Source organism: Nothoprocta perdicaria, unplaced genomic scaffold (genome assembly GCF_003342845.1).
Source record: "Nothoprocta perdicaria isolate Ctin4 unplaced genomic scaffold, notPer1 scaffold_22, whole genome shotgun sequence".
NCBI classification, from domain to species: Eukaryota; Metazoa; Chordata; class Aves; order Tinamiformes; family Tinamidae; genus Nothoprocta; species Nothoprocta perdicaria.
In genome coordinates, this window is record NW_020455415.1 from 1,406,056 (window position 1) to 1,423,194 (window position 17,139).

The 17,139-nt window shown below is 45.9% G+C and overlaps 1 protein-coding gene across 1 annotated transcript in view; it reads right to left on the minus strand.

Annotated features, from left to right (window-relative positions):
* The window catches only part of GPC4 (glypican 4), a gene marked incomplete at its 5' end in the record, with an annotated part of 63,721 nt that overhangs the window by 7,782 nt on the left and 38,800 nt on the right, over positions 1–17,139 (minus strand). Inside the window, 2 exons of the mRNA XM_026039008.1 lie at positions 4,342–4,507; positions 15,288–15,679. Coding sequence (XP_025894793.1) covers positions 4,342–4,507; positions 15,288–15,679 — 558 coding nt within the window. The remainder of the gene's footprint in view (positions 1–4,341; positions 4,508–15,287; positions 15,680–17,139) is intronic.

A 17,139-nucleotide genomic window follows, 5' to 3' on the forward strand; every position in this document is an offset into this window, starting at 1 on the left:
AAAATAAAATAAAAATAAAATAAAAAAGAGTCTTAGACTGTATTGTGGTGGGCTCCAATAAAGTGAYGCTTCAAATCTCTGAGTAATGACTGCTAGCGTGAATATACCATTGTGCGGGAGGGGAGAAAAATGCTTTTGATGTGCTACCAAATGGAGACTTTTTGTAAACAAGTGGAGCACAACTTAAAYGTGTTCATCATTGTCACGGCTTTTGGGGAGGGGGGGTTCACGCACATAAAGGCCATCCCGGCGCAGCTCGCGGGAAGCCGCTCGCACGTCAAATAAAAATATCATGAACAAAGCATAAAACCACGCAAAAGGCAGCTAAAAAAAAAATCAAAACATGAAAACAAACAAATAAATAAAACGGGGGGGGGGAAGAAAAAAATCGTTCCATTCTGCAACTACTCCGTTCTCCGAGCGGCCAGGAAGGGCCGCAGATCAATAAAGTGCTTGTGAAAGCCTGAAAGGAAACATAAACCCCAATTCTTCTGGCTGTTTGGCGGCTTTGTCAACTTTGCGCCGGGCAGGCCATCCACAAGACCATGGGAATGTAGAGCGAATTGGGCCCTTTGTCAGCGGCGGTGCCATGGCGCTACATGGATCGCGGCTGAGGAATGCGGCCGCTGCTTTGACTGCTGATATAGAAAATGCATTCGGCCTCCAGCAGCGCCGCCAAAGCTGGCTAGAAAAGATAAGGGAAGCAATAATTGGCCTTGGAAAATGTATTCGACTGTAGCTCTTCTGGAGCGGCGATAGATACCGCCAAGAAACACTAAATGGAATAAACTTCCATTAAGAAGGGGGGGAAAAATGAAATAAAASGAGGGAGGAGGAGACTCTCTATCCAGCTCAACCGGTTTTGATTTGGGGATATCCTGCAGATTTTTACCTCCCACTAGGCGCTGGCTGCTGTCCCCACCAGCGTGTGACACTCAACGAGGCTGGCGCGGGCTGGGGATAACGGGAGCACTGCAAGAAGGAGGCGAGTTGCATTAAAGTCATACGTGAAGCAGGTGCAATTCGTCTCCCCACATTCTYCCTCTTCTCTTTCCCCAGTTTTGGTTCAAATATATCCAAGATTTACAAGGCACTTGCAGGAGAGATCTGTCTCCTTCCCAAAAATGTCTGGCAAAGTGGGAAAAAAATGCAACCTAGCCATTTATTACAAGCCTGCCACATGGAAAAGACTGATGTCTTCTGGAATTGGGAGGGGAAAAAAAATAAAGTACAGCTCCCATGTGCAGCACCATGCCTTAAAGAGCCTTTTCCTCCCGCATGCATTCGTCCTCGCTGCTGGCATTGAGACAATCCGCAGCCACAAAGTACCTCGCTCGGCCAAAGGAAAGCGAATCCCTCGCATTGTGCCACCAATAATCAGAGCCCCCATCTTCAGCCGCACTGTCTGACTGGCGGAACAAAAGGCAGTTTGCAGCCTTAACCCCAAGATCTGGTTTAAAAGGGGAGGGAGAGAGGGGGGAAAGACCTTGACCATTCATTAACAACAAGCATTTAAAAAAAAGAAATTCTACGCAAAGTAATACTCCAGATACGACTATGGAGCCCGAATTCTGCATCTTTGAGCAGAGCAAACCTTTGTAGGAGGAAAAAAAATAAAAATAAATAAACATCATGAAAAGGCACCAGAGATTAACACTGTTCATTCAAGAAGTCCCCCACCCCAACAGCCGGTTTGAAACTAAGTGCCCTGTCTAATTGAGATAAAATTATGGTGAGAATTGATGGCAAAATCATTTAAAGGTATTTAAATGGGAGAAAAGATTGCAATTTAGACACTATTTCATATGCTGCAGCTTTAAATGGTGCTTTGCATAAGTATGCAAGAATTAAATTTTTGTCTTAAAAAAACCTGACAAACCAAACTTGGAAAAGCGACAGGCGACGTGCGTACGAGCTCACCAAGTCAAACTAACTTTATTGGGGCTACTTGTCTATCTGGGTAAAAGCAGGCAATCAATACGGAGATAAACCAAAATCAYTGCAAGGAAAAGAAAGGCAAAGATCAAAACTTTTGTCACGGCACAATAAGAAATGAGTTTACAAATTCTGACATTTTAAAACCCAAACATGCTTATATACATGTGTGCATGTATACCCACATCTACCTGGGTTAATTTATACTTGAACTAGTTAAATGAGCAGTTGGCAATAAATACATTATTTTGCTATTTTCAAGACCTACTTTTGATACACAATATAACATCCTTGTAAGTATTTAAACCTACAATGCAAAACGGCACTTACTATGAAAGCATGCAGGTGGCTTTATTTTTTCTTTATATATGTTTTTGTTTTGTTTTTAAAAATACATACACAGAAGCCCGCGGTCACACGCCTCCCCTATGAACACCAGATCTATTTCATTTTGCTTGCCTCAAGTGCCAAATTCAGATTAAAAGCCAAATTTGCAACATAACTAGCACCTGCTTCGGGATTAAACACACTGAGACACGGCAAGAAGCACCGCAGAGTGCAAGCGACCAGCAAGCCCTGCCAGCAAACGCAGCAAAACTTAATCCCACCTTGAAGTGGAGGCAAAAAAAAACTCTATGCAAAGAAGCACTGCTAGGAAAAAGGCTTTTCTTCCAACCTGAAACCGCATTTATTTGTTTKGCCTGGTTTCATAAACTCCGTTATTGCAGCAGCCCCTGAGCAGCCTTGTGTGACGGGGCTCGCTGCCTGCCCCAAGGTTCGTTTTTAGCCACATACCACCTACAGCAATTAGCTGCTTGTGCTTTTGTCCGCTTGCTGGCATTATGCCCTTCCCTTTCATGGGATTCCTCTTTTCTACTTGGACTAGATGTTTGCAAGTCTCCCGGCTTTGAGCTATTTCAGCAACAATTGTAGCTGAAATACTTAATATTCTCATGAGAAAGACGGCTGGGAGGAATGGAGGAGGAGGGGGGGAAGTGTCAGCCTCCCAGAGAATGACTTGGAAACCCAATTTAGTGTCACATTTAACTCCCTATATGGAATGCACAGGCAAGAAAAAGCCTTCGGAAAATAATACCATGCACACATCCAGTTGGCACAGGCAGCTAAGTGAAAAGCCAGTGGACAAAAAATGGGAAAACACATTCTGAGATTCAAATCTAGTCCGAAATGCCAATTATCAGCAGTTTCCTTATTCCTTTTTTTCTTTTTTTTTTTTCTCTTTTTTTTTTAGTCCTACTGTTTAATGAATGAGAAATCTTTACTTTCTTAACAGCCTATTTTTTTTCCAGTAGTTTTGTTGGAAGAGTCCCACAGCTTTGCAGAAACTTTGCATGTGCACTTCATCCCCCAGTAACTGGAGCRAGGAGACTGCTCCCAAAGGATGCTCTTCCACCAATTAATCAAGGCTTCTCAATTAATTAATCGGAGCAGCGTGCCCAAATAAAAATTTTACACTTTATCGACTGCTCCCACTCCCAGAGGCACCAAACCCTGCAGTGTCTTGGCCCAACATAGAATTTAACATTGCAGTCTAAATTTCATACGCCAAATAATACAAATTCATAAGCATGGAAGAAGGCGCGCGCAAGAAGACAATAGCAAAAATACTAGCACAGCATCACGCAAGGCCTATCACCATTTCAAAAGGATCCAAATGAGCTCTTTGAAAAATTAGACACATGTTCCATTCTTTTTTTTTTTTTTTTAATGTAAAATACAGGCCTGCAGCTCTTCCCCAAGCTCCCTGCGACTGACAGAGACACTCTGCCTGCGGGACACTGCCTGGGATTTAGGAAAGCCAGCAGCATGGGAAAAACAATATAGAAGGACTGGCATGGAAATCAGAAAGTGGTACGTACGTTAGAAAAAAAACGYAAAGCAGCAAAAAAATGCAAGGCTTAAGAGGCAGCATGTACCTTCAACCAAAATGGGGCTCATTTTGCCTGTTTCTAATAGGTATTTGGCCTTCATGTTCTTGGATATGGTGCTGAATTCGAGTTTCCTGCCCGAAATGCAAGCCGTGGTGAGCGCGGCCGTGCCGGGCTCAGCAAGACACACCAGGTCTGTGGGAGCTGGAGCAGCTCCAGCAAGCAGAGCCGCTCCGAGGGCAGGAGCACGTGGCAGCTTCAGCCTCCCAGACCTTGCTGCAGCGGCCGTCACTGGCACCGTGAAAGTCTCGTTTGCTTAGRAAATAACATGAACTGCAAAAGTACTGCCACATACAGAGACGTAGTAGTGAAAAATGTATTTTATACCTTAAAAACCTAGCACATACCACTCACAAATACCACTCCATAAGCAACACTCMGTTTGGACTCAACATGTAGGATTTTAACCCACGTTGCCTTATACTCACATACGTAGTTTTAAGCCACACGGTCTTACCTATAAAGATGTTCCATTCCGCATCCAAGTCTCCTTGGTTGGCCAAGCAGCCCCTCATGACATTAAAACAGTAATTGTAACAYGGCTTCACTGACACCAGGCCTCGGCAGTGCGGGCAGTACATCATTTTCAGCAGCGCTCGCGTACCCTGCGGCGTCGGGTTCACCTTTTGGAGAGAAAAAGGGAAGAAAATTAGTAAAACGCCCTACATAACTACAGTGGGCCTGCCATTACATGGTGCCAGGGAGTGGGTGAGATGCTTTGGTCCTCTTCGTTGGGTGTACCTGCCACACAAGGGGTCCAGGTCAGCCACCTCTCTGCAGAATACAGCGTGGGCTGCCACACTGCACAYGGGGAAGCTGATTTATCTCTGCCCTACTGCAAGCATTGAAGGCGCCAGGATTTTCTTTCCTCTTTTTTTTTTTTCCTAAATAAAAGCAGCAGAAATCTGATGCTACCAATCTCCCCTTAACAAACCTGCGAGGAGCAGCCCAGGGAGGCGGCTGCCCTCCTCCTCGGAGCTGCTCCCGCTCGACAATCGCTCAGCAGGGCTCTCCCACAGAGAGCCCGGCTCCTTTATCTCGCCTTCAAATCCTGCCATGCGACATTTACATGACAGACACCCAGGTTCATTTACACTCAGGACCCATCACACTCCATAACGTGAGTCCTTTCCCTAGCGGTAGCTGCGATGGAAGGAGGTGGCAGCTCCRGCATTTCGGGACAAAGATCTGCGAATTTGGACAATTCTGGTGGATCTCCTCCACACCAGGAGTCAGTGCCGGTGCAAGCGGAGCCGTCTGCACCAGGCCAGTCTCCCCCTGCACCCACYGTCCGCAGAGCTATTTGCAAAAGTGACTCATGGTCATTCCCRTTTGATTCACTCTCTGGCCAAGGTTCAAAACACTCAGTGAAATGATTTCCACCCAGTCACTGATGAGCGTTAATGCTGGTGCCGTCTATTAACGTTGGCCACATGGTAGGTCCAAGTTATGTGATAAAATAAACTCTCAAGAGCAAATTTAAGCGTTACCTAACTACATACAGAAGCAGACTACAAAGATGGGATCAGAGATATATGCTCTTGGAATAGGAATGGTCTCTAGGCCTCTATGCAGCACACTGCAGACCTCTCGAGATGCTCTTGCACAAAGAGGTCTCCGTAGGCTACGATCCAAGATGGCTCTGAAGGAAAGAATCACATATTACACCAGAGGAGAGGGGTTATTTGATRGAAATTGAGCATCTCGCCTGCTGGAAGTTTGGGAACAGGCCATGGTATACAGGAGGAAAAAGCACATAGACCGAAATCCCTGGGGGTAAGTTCTGCTAACACCCTTAAGGCCTGAAGCTGCAGGCCCTACTTCTGCCAAACCCCAGAAATGAGTGTGAACAAATATTCATCGCCTCTTTGGCTGGAAAAAAATTAAAGGAGGAGGCAGCACATCAAACTAGCAGGCAGTAGATTTGAAACAAACTCACCCACACAACGAGCTCCCTAACAGGAGCACGCAACCGTGGCCCTGAGCATCCACGGGCACGGCTGTCGCCGTGGGGCACAACGGTGTCCCCGGACAGCAGGACCGTGACAGCTCCGAGAAGGATGTGGAGACTCCAGGAAGCAGCTCTACACAACTGGGGTTAATGGGRACGATGCCTTCAAAGGCCTCCATGGCCTCGGCATCACAGAACTCCTGCTTGCCAGGGGAGCCCTTTACAAAACTGCGGGGCAAGTTAAGCAGAACCTTAATGAACAAAGGTCATTTTCTCCTCAGTTTTAGAGGACAAAAATAAAAGCAAGGCGGAGCCCACTTGGMTGAGCAAGAAGGAGGGGTGCTCAGCACCGGGAAGCGCTCTTGGTGCCAGGGAATCTGCCTTGGATGCTTCGGAGCGTGTCTATTTGGGATGCACAGCAGGAGCGGGAGCCCCAGCAGAAAGCTTGGAAGAGCACGGCTCTAACGCAGAAGCGGTTCAAACACTGGGAAGGGCTCAAGCAGGAGAAAGCAGCTACATCAGATGATTTATAGTAGGAAAACTGAAAACAGACAAATGCAAAGGTATCATCTGCCATCCAGATGGTCCAGCCCTTGCGTAACAAAAAAATGTTGGGAAGGGGGAAAGGAGGAACTAAACAACAAGCCACAGCCAGAGAGAGAGGAGGAGTCCCCAGTTTAGTCCTTTCTCCAACAAAAACCCCTTCCCATGGGACTYGGCGGTAGGTGCCAGGACCTCCATGCTCTGCGCTGCAGCTTGTCAGCGGATCACGCTCCCGATCCCACGGCAGTCCTGCCACATCCCCTCCCAGGAGCGCTGGCACGTGGCCGGGAAAGGGCTGCCACGTGCCCAGCACTCCGGAGCGGAGCACCTTCCTTGGTTCACTTGGTGCTCTGGAGCACAGGACACCTGGAGCAATGAGGCTGCTTATCCGAGAGGCAACAAGGTCAAGATCTCCAACCACCTGAGGCAGAAGACACCAAAAACCAGCCACGAACAACATTAGGAAAAGGTTCCCAGCATCAACCTACAGGAATTTTAAGCCGGATGGGGGGCCAGGCAGCAGGTTTTATTGACCCTGTTCTGGAAAGCTGTGGTTTTATGAAAGAGGATTGCATGACACGGCGTGGAGAAAAATCCCAAGCCCAGCATTGACCCAGGAGGCGCCTTCCCATCTTAGGTTCCTGCTTCACCCTGCAAGCGCCGCGTGGCTGCAATATCCCAGCACTCACCCCACGCCCCGCTTTGATATTTCATCGCGTTGATCGTTACGAATTCTAGCAGATGGACTGAAAACCGAAGCCGCTTCGCGACGTTCCACTGCAGACCAGCCGGGTCRCTGAAGACACTGGCTGGTCACTTGGATTAGATGCCACATGCATCCTTCAAACAAAGGCCTGGAATGCTTTTAAAAGCAAGAGTGGCTTTGCTTCCTTGCCCACGTAGGTTGGCAGCTTTGAGCCCTGCACAGAGAGGAGAGGACCAAGCTCAATGGGGTGACTGYCTTGCCAAAAATCAGACCTGCTTCTGCAAACACCCGCCTGAAGAACCATAACTAGTGAAGGATGCAATGAGCCAGCAAGATGCAGCGATTACTACAGGTGAAGAGAAAGACATAGGAGAGATCCATCAGTCCAAATCGGGCATTTTATGGTTTCTGAAAGCAACGGGAAAGCAGGAGCAGAGACCACCTCCAAGTTTCAGGACAAAYGATGAGCAATTACCCCTTGTTACAACAGTGATAAATGCTTAACTGCTGCATGTCACTGCAACGGGAACCTTAACCCCTGGCATGGGGCCACTACCCAGCCCAGACCCAGCTCTGGGCCTGTCACTAGGCTGTGCCATATGTTGCCCTGGCAATTCTTCACAAGCTTTTAATGTTCACTCTGCAATGCCAGGTGCAAGCTCTTAAAACACCATTGCGTGTAACAGTAAACCCAGATATGCTTTGTTCTGGGGTTGTGTTTATCTTGGAAAGCAACTCAGGTTCATTCAAACCCTACTCTAGAATGACCCTCAAAACCAAATAATCTCCTTCCCAATAAAGCAGAATCCCAAAGAAAGCTTTATTTGCTGAAGAGGATTTACTCTAGGAGATTTGAGCCCAGGTAGCAGCACACTGTAGTGCACATACCCTGTAAAAGCTTGTAAGAGAAGTAAATGCACTCCAACCCCCTGCCTTTTATCTTGTGAAATTTATTTCCTTGCTGTGGTGTTCCACAATCCATCACCTCGTGGTTTCATCATGTAAATTATAATTTGTTCATGTCTATACGCTTTGTCAAACGTGAAGATTAAAAGCTGCTAACAGATGTGTTTTGGCACCTATCTTCACATTCAAATCAAACTTGCTTCTTAAAAATAAAGATTTTTCACACAATTCACAAAATTAAGCAAGTAAACAGTTCTTTGCTTAACTCAAGTGTTTCAMGCCATCCTAGTGGAGGAATCCCCCACCTGCATTTACTAGTGAAGACCTAATGATGGAAAAACGATGCGCTCTTTGTCACACCAACACATTTCTGAAGCAAAATGCTTTGTCCCACATGCTTAATCTCATTCCTACTCTACATTTACTCMAATTCAGAACGTTGCATCCTCTTCTACCAGTAACTTCACCACTTACCTCTAAAGTGAAACGCCATGTTAACAACCAAAGCCACCAAAATTTAAGAAAACTGGTATATGCAGTAAGACRCGGGTCAGAGAACCATCCAACTTATTTTTCACTCCCCTCTTCCTTCCTAAAGGCAACTAACTGCCAAGGAAGGAGGACAGAAGTCTAGTTGTGCACTGGTCCCCAGGGAGCTCCAGCCAGGCTGGCACTCCCACCAGCTAGCAGACAGCCAGAGCAACACGTCATTTCCTCACTCTACCCTAAAGTTATCATTAAGATCATTAATAATAGCCTTTTAAATCCTGTCAGTTTTAATAACTATTTATAATAATTWTACAATATATAACCCAGGCTTTCTCATTTGCCACACTTGCACAATTGCCATGTTGCCATGCCCAGCAGCACAGGCATCAGAAAAAAAACACCCTGCTGAAAATAAATGCAGAGAAACCACTTTTGATTTTGTTTTCTTATAAAAAAATGAATTGGGAGACTGAAAGAACTTCTTGCTGACACGGAAAGATGATTTAATGACCTAAAAGAATAACAAGAACAACTCCAAAGCTGAGCATGTAAGTGGGACTAACTGTGGGATTCTTCAGGTGAGAAGACAAGGGACGTACCTAGGTGTTTTTTGAAAAGCACAGCCTMACTTATGTCATTCTTTCCTTTGCAAAAGCATCATCTTGGCACACGCGGGTCCTAGAAAGTTCCTCTCGCTGTGMAACAGAAGACTGCTCAGCCGGCTTTTGGTTTGCCTTCTCCACCCCAAATATTTCCAATGAACATGTTTTGGAATTGAGCACACATCTCCCCATTTAACCAATTCAGCTGGCCCCGTGTTAGCACATGAATAATTCAGAAGGCATCTGATTCAACCACAGATTTGGGCCTCTCTGGTCTTGTGCAAGAGAGCACATCTAGAGCAGGGCTCAGCTCTGCCTCTTTGGCATTCATTGCCCGTGGTGATGTTTTCTGCAGCTTTATCTTTCTGCTTATTGTCACCTCCACGCGAGGCAAAGTTCAAGGGTGCGTTTACGCTCGACTCCCTACTTCTCGTTTGCTGTATTTTTTATTCATGCAGATGTCAAACTGCCAGCGAGACAAAGCAGGACTCCGGAGAATCAAAACACTATTCACTTGACCTGCCCGTTTTTAATATTAATGTGTCAAAAGGAGAGTYGCATGTTGTCTGGGGAGATACGACAAGCAATTTGTATTCTTCAGCCATGGCTCTTCATCGGCCGCATGATTTTATCACCTCACGTGCCATCCTGCTCTGCAGAGTTGAAGTTTTCCAGCTCTGGCTTTTTTACCAAAAATCCCAAGAGCTGCATCAATATAAAATGACTCTTTCTCTGTTCCCGTCTGTAACAAGGAAATGTTATTTCCTGAAGATACCACCCGTAAGCCTCCCGGGCAGGCAAGTCCTCCTTGGTGCCCTCGGGAACAACGTACCTTTCCAAACAGTTTGTTCTCAGAAGCCTCTCCCCCAGCCCAGGCACAGAGCAGACAATTATGGACATTTTGTTTGCTTAAATAAGAACATTTATCTTGGCAACTAAACCAAAAAAATGGCCTTAGTTAGYGCTGTTTTCAAACTAAACAGCAGAAGCAAGGCAAGGGAGAGGAGAAAAAAATAAAAGTAATGGATTGACACCCTCCTGCTTGTCACCGTCAGCCCCAGACCTGTGGCCACATCCCCGAGCACTCCCAGCCCATTAAATCCGTGCTGGCTGCTGCTCCGACATACTTCGAAGGTTATGCCTCGTGCAGGCCCTCAGATGGATGGTGTGGAGGCAGATGCAGCCACATTCTTGGCAGGTCTCCTCAGGGTCATCTTTGATGTGGAGAACTGCTTGGTATTGTTTTCTACGTTGACGTTTGCCCTTGGCGCTCGGGATACAGTGTCCTTGAGCACGGCAGCCCTCCGGGATCGCTGCATGGAGGGCGCTGCTTCATCGGGTGCCTCTTTGCGACGCTAAAACTGTTTCTTAAGTCTTCTGGCAGGTCTGCACTTGCCCATGAGGTAGCATCATCTGTCCCTCATTGCACCCAAGCAATCTCATTTCTGTTTGTCGCTTCACTGTAGGGTTTACTCCTGTCCAAAGGATGTCCTGTGTTTAATACAGGAACATCAAGTTTCTTCTGAAAAAAAAAAAAGAGTTAAGGAACTCTTCTTTTTGGTCAAACCAAGTGCAAAGGCTGGACAAAGTGAGACAAGACCTTTGCTCACTAACTACACTTTTAGATCCAGATTCTCAGATGGTAATCACAAGGGGCGTAATATTTACTAAGTGTTCAATTCCTAAATATTTTTGATGATACTGGCCTTCATTTTTATTTATTCAGTATTTTAATATTTCAGCACCATTTCTCCTACGCTGATATCTGATCCACGTTCAACATCCGTGATAGAAGGGGGAGGAGAAACGTCTCAGGAGACGTGCCTGGAGCTAAGGGAGTTCACACAGGCCAAAGGAGACGASGGGTTGGTTGGTTTATGCACATCCAGGACTTCACCTTGTGTTCAGTGGATGCCTCATTAGAGAGGACACAGCTCATTGCAAAGGCGGTTAAGATCTTTGGACTATTGCTCCAGCTTTCAGACAGCTGTAGGAAGGCAGATTTCCTGTCCTTTCACCATCACCTTCAATATGGGTTTCAAGCCAATTCCCTCCAGCACCATTGCTGCTATCATCACACTTCATCAGGGAAAAAAAAATGGTAATACCAAAAGCTGCTCAGCCTCCTCCATCCACTGTAAAACATCTCCAGCAGCTCCCTCTCAACTTGGAAAGTCTCTTCAGAACAGCAGATGACAGAAGGTTGCTGTATTCCCCAAATGAGGCCACGTATCTGCTCTATATGGTTCACCTGTGATTTTGAACACCACTTCACAGAATCACAGAATGGAAATGCTACTTTCTCTGACAAAACAGACCAGGTTTCCCATGGATTGGCAGAAAGCCCCTTTCAAGGAGCTCCAACACCTTGCATTCAACCTTCAGGAGACAAATTCTTGCAAGGGAAGCAATTTGAAAGCTTCAAGTTTACAGTAGTTCCTCAAAAGATCAGAAGAAATGGCAAGAGGAACGAGCGGCCAAAATAGTAAGTAAAACATCTTATTGACAAAAATCTCCTGATAGAAAATTCTCCCTACCCCTGTAGCTGTGCAGTAAGGTCCCATCAGCACCACCTGAAGCTTTGCAAAGAGATGGGTGACATGGGTTTGAGGATGGGTCCTTCAAACACATTTGCTTAGGACTATCTCTACAACTAGACCACTCAGCAGCAGATATCTGCTGAGCTCCTGCTGAAGGGATGGCCCCAAACAAACCTCCATCTCACCCTGTCTGCTAAGCCATGCACAAGAAACCCCTAGGGAAGGCCGTGGGTCTAACCACATCTAATACATCAAAGGAACATTTCTGCAGCTCCAGAATTGCAGAATTGCAGGTTCTCATCCTTTTTCGGTCATTCTGGACTCTGGTTTATATTTTCTCCTTTCTCTCCCAGAAAAGAGCACTCATGGCCCGGGCAGGAAATGTCAACCCTGGCAGCAATTTAACCCTGCTGATTTTAGTGCTTGTCAAGGGCTAAGTAATAAGGGAGTGATTACAGGATGGCCAGATTTCCTTCCCCCAAAGGCAGGGGGACGGGAAGGTCACAGGGAAAGTACCAATCTTCAAGAGATAAGGGAAAGATCTACAACCGTTACCAACTAACACAGTTAGCATTTCAAGCAGGCAAAAAATGAGACCTTGGGCATTTCCTCAGATTTCCCATTCACTGCAGATCTGGAGAAGTTTGTTCTTGGGGTCCAAAAGAGGGAATTCTAGAGGGTAGAAACCAAGCAGAAACACAAATGCACTTTTTTAGATATAATCCGCAAACTGTGTTTTCTCTCAAAAAACAAACAGCTTTCTCACAGTTGTGCATTTAGGCAGTAGCAGGCAGCTTTCGATCAATTCAATGCCAAGTTAAAGTTGTTTTCTAGCTCTGAAATTAAGCATACTCGCAGCTTTTCAACATTATCTTTTCCTTTTCCCCTTAACTTTCACATTTACAGAAGGACAATACCCTTTTAAAGGCATGTCTTCTCTCTAGTGAAGATGTAAAAATATATAGTATCATTAAAAAGACATCAAGGCCACTCTAGTATAAAGYATTCTTTGCTCTCAAGACAGCATCATGTGAAAGGAAAAAGCAGCTGCATTTTGCAGCAGTTTGTATTTCTCCCCCTGAGAATTTTCAGCTAAGCACATATAACTTGCTACAAAAAGCATTAAAACTAATTTGCATTACTTTGGACGTTTTTTAATAAAGAAGAATATAAGATTTATCTCTTACATAAAAAGTTAATCCCTGTTATAAGCAGACATCCCAACACAACTCATCAGTAAAAATAATAAGGAAGCCTAAGTCAATAGGGCCATTATATAGAGCTCAGCAAAGCCGGACTAATCACATGTAATGTGGGAAGCCCCAAAACACAACCGTAAAGCAGCAGGCATAAAAACATCAGCTTTCAAACTCACRTATAGAGTTTCCTATTGTGTCTTGCAGAAACATGCCGTTAAATTTCCCATTGAATGAGATTAAAAATACTACAAAAAGAATTATTCCTTGCACCGTTGCAACTACAGCTACAACTTCACTCAGCATCTGAGGGGAATTCAGCAACAGGCTCCTACAACCTCTTCGAAAAGCAAACTGCTGCACAGTTTACAATGGAACTTCTGAAGGCCAAGAGGGAAGCCTGGTAACTGTAATTCTCCATGGAGCATGAACTATTTTTGCAGCTGAACGCGCCTCTGGATAACCTTCTAAACTCAAGCAATTAATTCTAGAATTCAAGGCGATTCTGCACTTGAGGATCTTCAAAAGGAAGAAAGAAATCATGATGCCACCTCAAGTTCACAACTTTGATTCGTACCAGATGTGGGGGCTGAAGCCCTCATGGGACTGTGTCAAGCTGCAGAGGTTTTGATGAATTCTGAGCAGATGCAGCATAAACAGGATCTCTCACTTGCACATGTTTACTGTCTCACAAGTGATTGCATATTCCCCAAAAAATCATACCTGGACTTAAGGAATGCACCTCCATCCTGACTATTTCATCTTTACCACCCAGCAGTGAGATCCCCATTCCCTTTTTCTTCTCTTTTTTGATGATAGTATCTGCAACAACTTCAGACAGAACCACAAGATCCACCCGAGCCTCAGCCAAGAGGTTGACCAGACAAGGACCATTCCACCGTACCTAGCTGGCAAGTCTTACTGCTGACCTGGACAGACAATCTCATCAAGCAGCCAGAGATCCCTCCAACAGCTCCTTGCCTCCATTGGACAGTRTCCTCAAAGCCAGAGGCATTTGTGGCCTCTTAAGAGGAGGCCCGCATGTCCCACGAGGTCTGTGACACTCATCCTCAATGAGACAGAGGTGTGTGGCACACGAGCACATATCACCCTAGTGTCATCGCTATTACAGGGACACAGGGAAGGTTTCCAAGTGTCTAAAACTGCTGCCCACTAATTTACAACTTGCTTCCAAAGCCTGGAAATATTAGCAAGGAACGTGCTTCCTTAGTAAGGTTCTTTGCCCTGTCACACACCTGCAGATTTATCTCAGACTGGTTTTATCATTTCTGCTCAAGAAAAATTAATATTTTAGTATATTTTTAGGGCTGCAGTATTTTAGTAATACCTCTGCAAGCCAAAGCAATTTGAAAGACTCTCACCTAATGATGCTATTTGTACTGCCTGTAAAAGAGTATTCTGCTTTCAGAGTGACTGAACAGCTTCCTTTTTATCTTTTTTTTTCCCTCATTTTCTCTTTTTTTCCTTCTCTTTTCCTGTCACTTAGGACGATTCAACCTCTGCTGCCTGCTTTCTCAGCCTGGTGTTTTATTACTTGGTAACCAGGTAAAATGGAAAGAAAACCTCTCTGCTTAATTAAATCATTCCACTAAGTTCTACATTCCACAGGAAACGAACTGAATTAGTAAAAACAAAATTACTGATCTTTGTTATCTGACACAATCACTTTTAAGGAAACTATCTAAATACACCTCTTCCCTATACAGTACACCTCAGATCACATTAGGCAATTTTCTTGGCAAACGAACACCTCCTTTAAGAAAATTACTGGAAATACTCCAAAGTACAAATAGAGAGCAGCACACATTGAAATGACCAACACATTTCATACACGCGACCCCCAAAAAGTGACTTTAGCGTGGATATCTGCGATCTACCTTAGGTTCTTGGCACCAACTACAACAGGCTCCTGCCCTGCATGTGTGGCTCATATTTACTGCTATCATGCAAGTGGTGTTTGCTCCTTGTTAAAAGCCTCTCCCTGTGCCTGGAAGCGAGGAACAAATCATCAGCTGCTCCATACTCCAGGCCCATAATGCCCAGGGCTCGCTCTAATTTGAGGGCAATATTGAGAGGATACAGCCATTACACAAGCAAACATGATAATTTCCACTGCAGAAGGCATTTAATTTCCTGCCCGTTGCTGTTTCACAGACAGGAGGACAGGCTCAGCCTGGAAAACACCTCTGCTGCTAGTCTGCAACCCTGGATGACAACAACCAATGTTCCCTAGGATGGGACCCTACCAGGCAATCACTTGGCCAGGGTCTCCTCATTAAAAGGATGGATTCTGGTCGCATCTTCATTCAACCACCAGCAGTACATCTAGGTACCTAGGGGAAGAGCTGAACGCATCTGAAGTGTTCTGCAGAACTTGGACAACAGGCAACAAGGCTACACCCTGTCCGCAGGCCCAGGGAAAGGAGAACAAGCATGAGATTGAGCTCACCGCAGACACCTTGCCAATGACATCCCTTGCAACAGCGAGGCCCTGTGCGAACGTACGGGCAGCCACAAACGCTCTCGTCACTTGGAGCTTGAGCTTCCGCGGCACATCTCCGAAGGGCTTCAGCTGCTCCGTGTACTTGCTCACGCACTCCAGGTACTCATCCGTGAAGTGGTACTGCGGGTTCACCAGCCGGAACATGCGCTCCAGGAGGCGCGCCCAGAACTCGTTGAGCATCTCCTCCAGGTTGACGTTGCCACCCACATAGTAGCGCTTCAGCTCCACGAAGAGGTCCTTGAACAGCTCCGAGTTCTGCATGTACAAACGGCCGTACGTCCGCACGAACATGTCGTTCAGYGACTTCTCGGCATTTTCGAGAAGTTCCTTGAAGAACTCTAGGAAAGAGCAACAGAAGCCATGGTGAAGAACCTCAGGTTGACSGTTTTCATGTTCTTTACAGCCACTGCCGTTACTTAACTTAAAAATTCATCACCCAAATGAAATGGAAAGCTAAAGGTCATCCTAAAACAGTAGCTAAGAGGTGAAAGACCCCACAGAATCTTTTGCATTTCAAAATCCTTATTTTTCGTAAGTCAAAACCCACACAGCCCCCCCAGATCATTAAGACACGGATGGGTGAAATCTCTTGATTCATAACTGAATACACAACCAAAGTCAGCACTGAAATGAATACAGCAGTTTCTGATATCACCATTCATCCATCTCAAAAGAAGTTGTTTTGGAGCACAAGACTATTGGAAAGCAAAACCAAAAAAATGTTAAAGCAGCTGTTTTGAACAAATGGTTCTTTCTTTTCAGTACTGTCATTTCATTCTCTGGAACATCATTAATAAGTTTTASTACATTTTAAAAACAAAAGACCTACAACATGTGGTTCCTTCTCTCATCTCTCAAGTTTGTCAGGTCTCTAGGGCACAGCCTGTCTGTAATTACATAATTGTTTATGATCGCAGGTGGAGCCCTTAGATGTCTAGCGGTAGAAAGAGAGCCTAATTACACAGAATTCAAGGGCCAAACACTTGACACTTGCAAGGCCGACACGCGACTTTTCGGATGATGAAGRCGCAAAGCGGGGGGTCCTCTGGTTTCATCGCTTCCAAAAGTGAATCCCTGCTCCAGTTCCACGTCCAAGGATACCAGACAGCCTGGTGCCAGTGCACAGCAGGCTAAACCACCAGCGCCTTATCTTGGCAGCACCTCGCAACGCCTCCGACGCCAATAACGCACCGACCCGATGACGCTTGGCACAGCAGATGGATCTGCCAGCTTAGAGAACATCTGCCACGAATTCGGTGACCTCAGAGCCCTGAAACACAAGGAAAAGACTTGGCACGGGGATGGCATGCCCTGCCCATGCCGTCGGGGACTAAGCTGACCTACTCCATGACAAAGCCATTGGGGCCGAACGAAGGAACGGCGGCTGCTCCCAACGAAGCGGCAACAGTTCAAAGAAGGGGAAAATGCTGGTGTTTAGTTAGATGTGATCAAAGATTGGCCTGTTAGGAAGTCTTTGCCTTGAAGGCTTGGTGGGGAAAAGCACAGAAAAAAAGAGATGTAGGAGGGTAGTTCAAGCCAAAGGAGCCCAGGCCATGTAGGAACAACCCAACATTCTGCGCAGCAGGAGCTCAGGAGGGCAAGGACAACCAATACCTCTGTCCCAAGCAYGTGTTTCTCAAAACTGAAGCTCTCCCAACTCAACCTAAGGGGCCAGGAGGCTCCCAAATCTTGCTCCAGCAGCAGCTGTGGCCAAGGGCTGCAAAGGGGCTACCTAGGGGCTCACTTGTCCTTGGAGCGGGGCTGCCGAGCCCAGGCCCCCCGTCCAGCACCGGCCTGG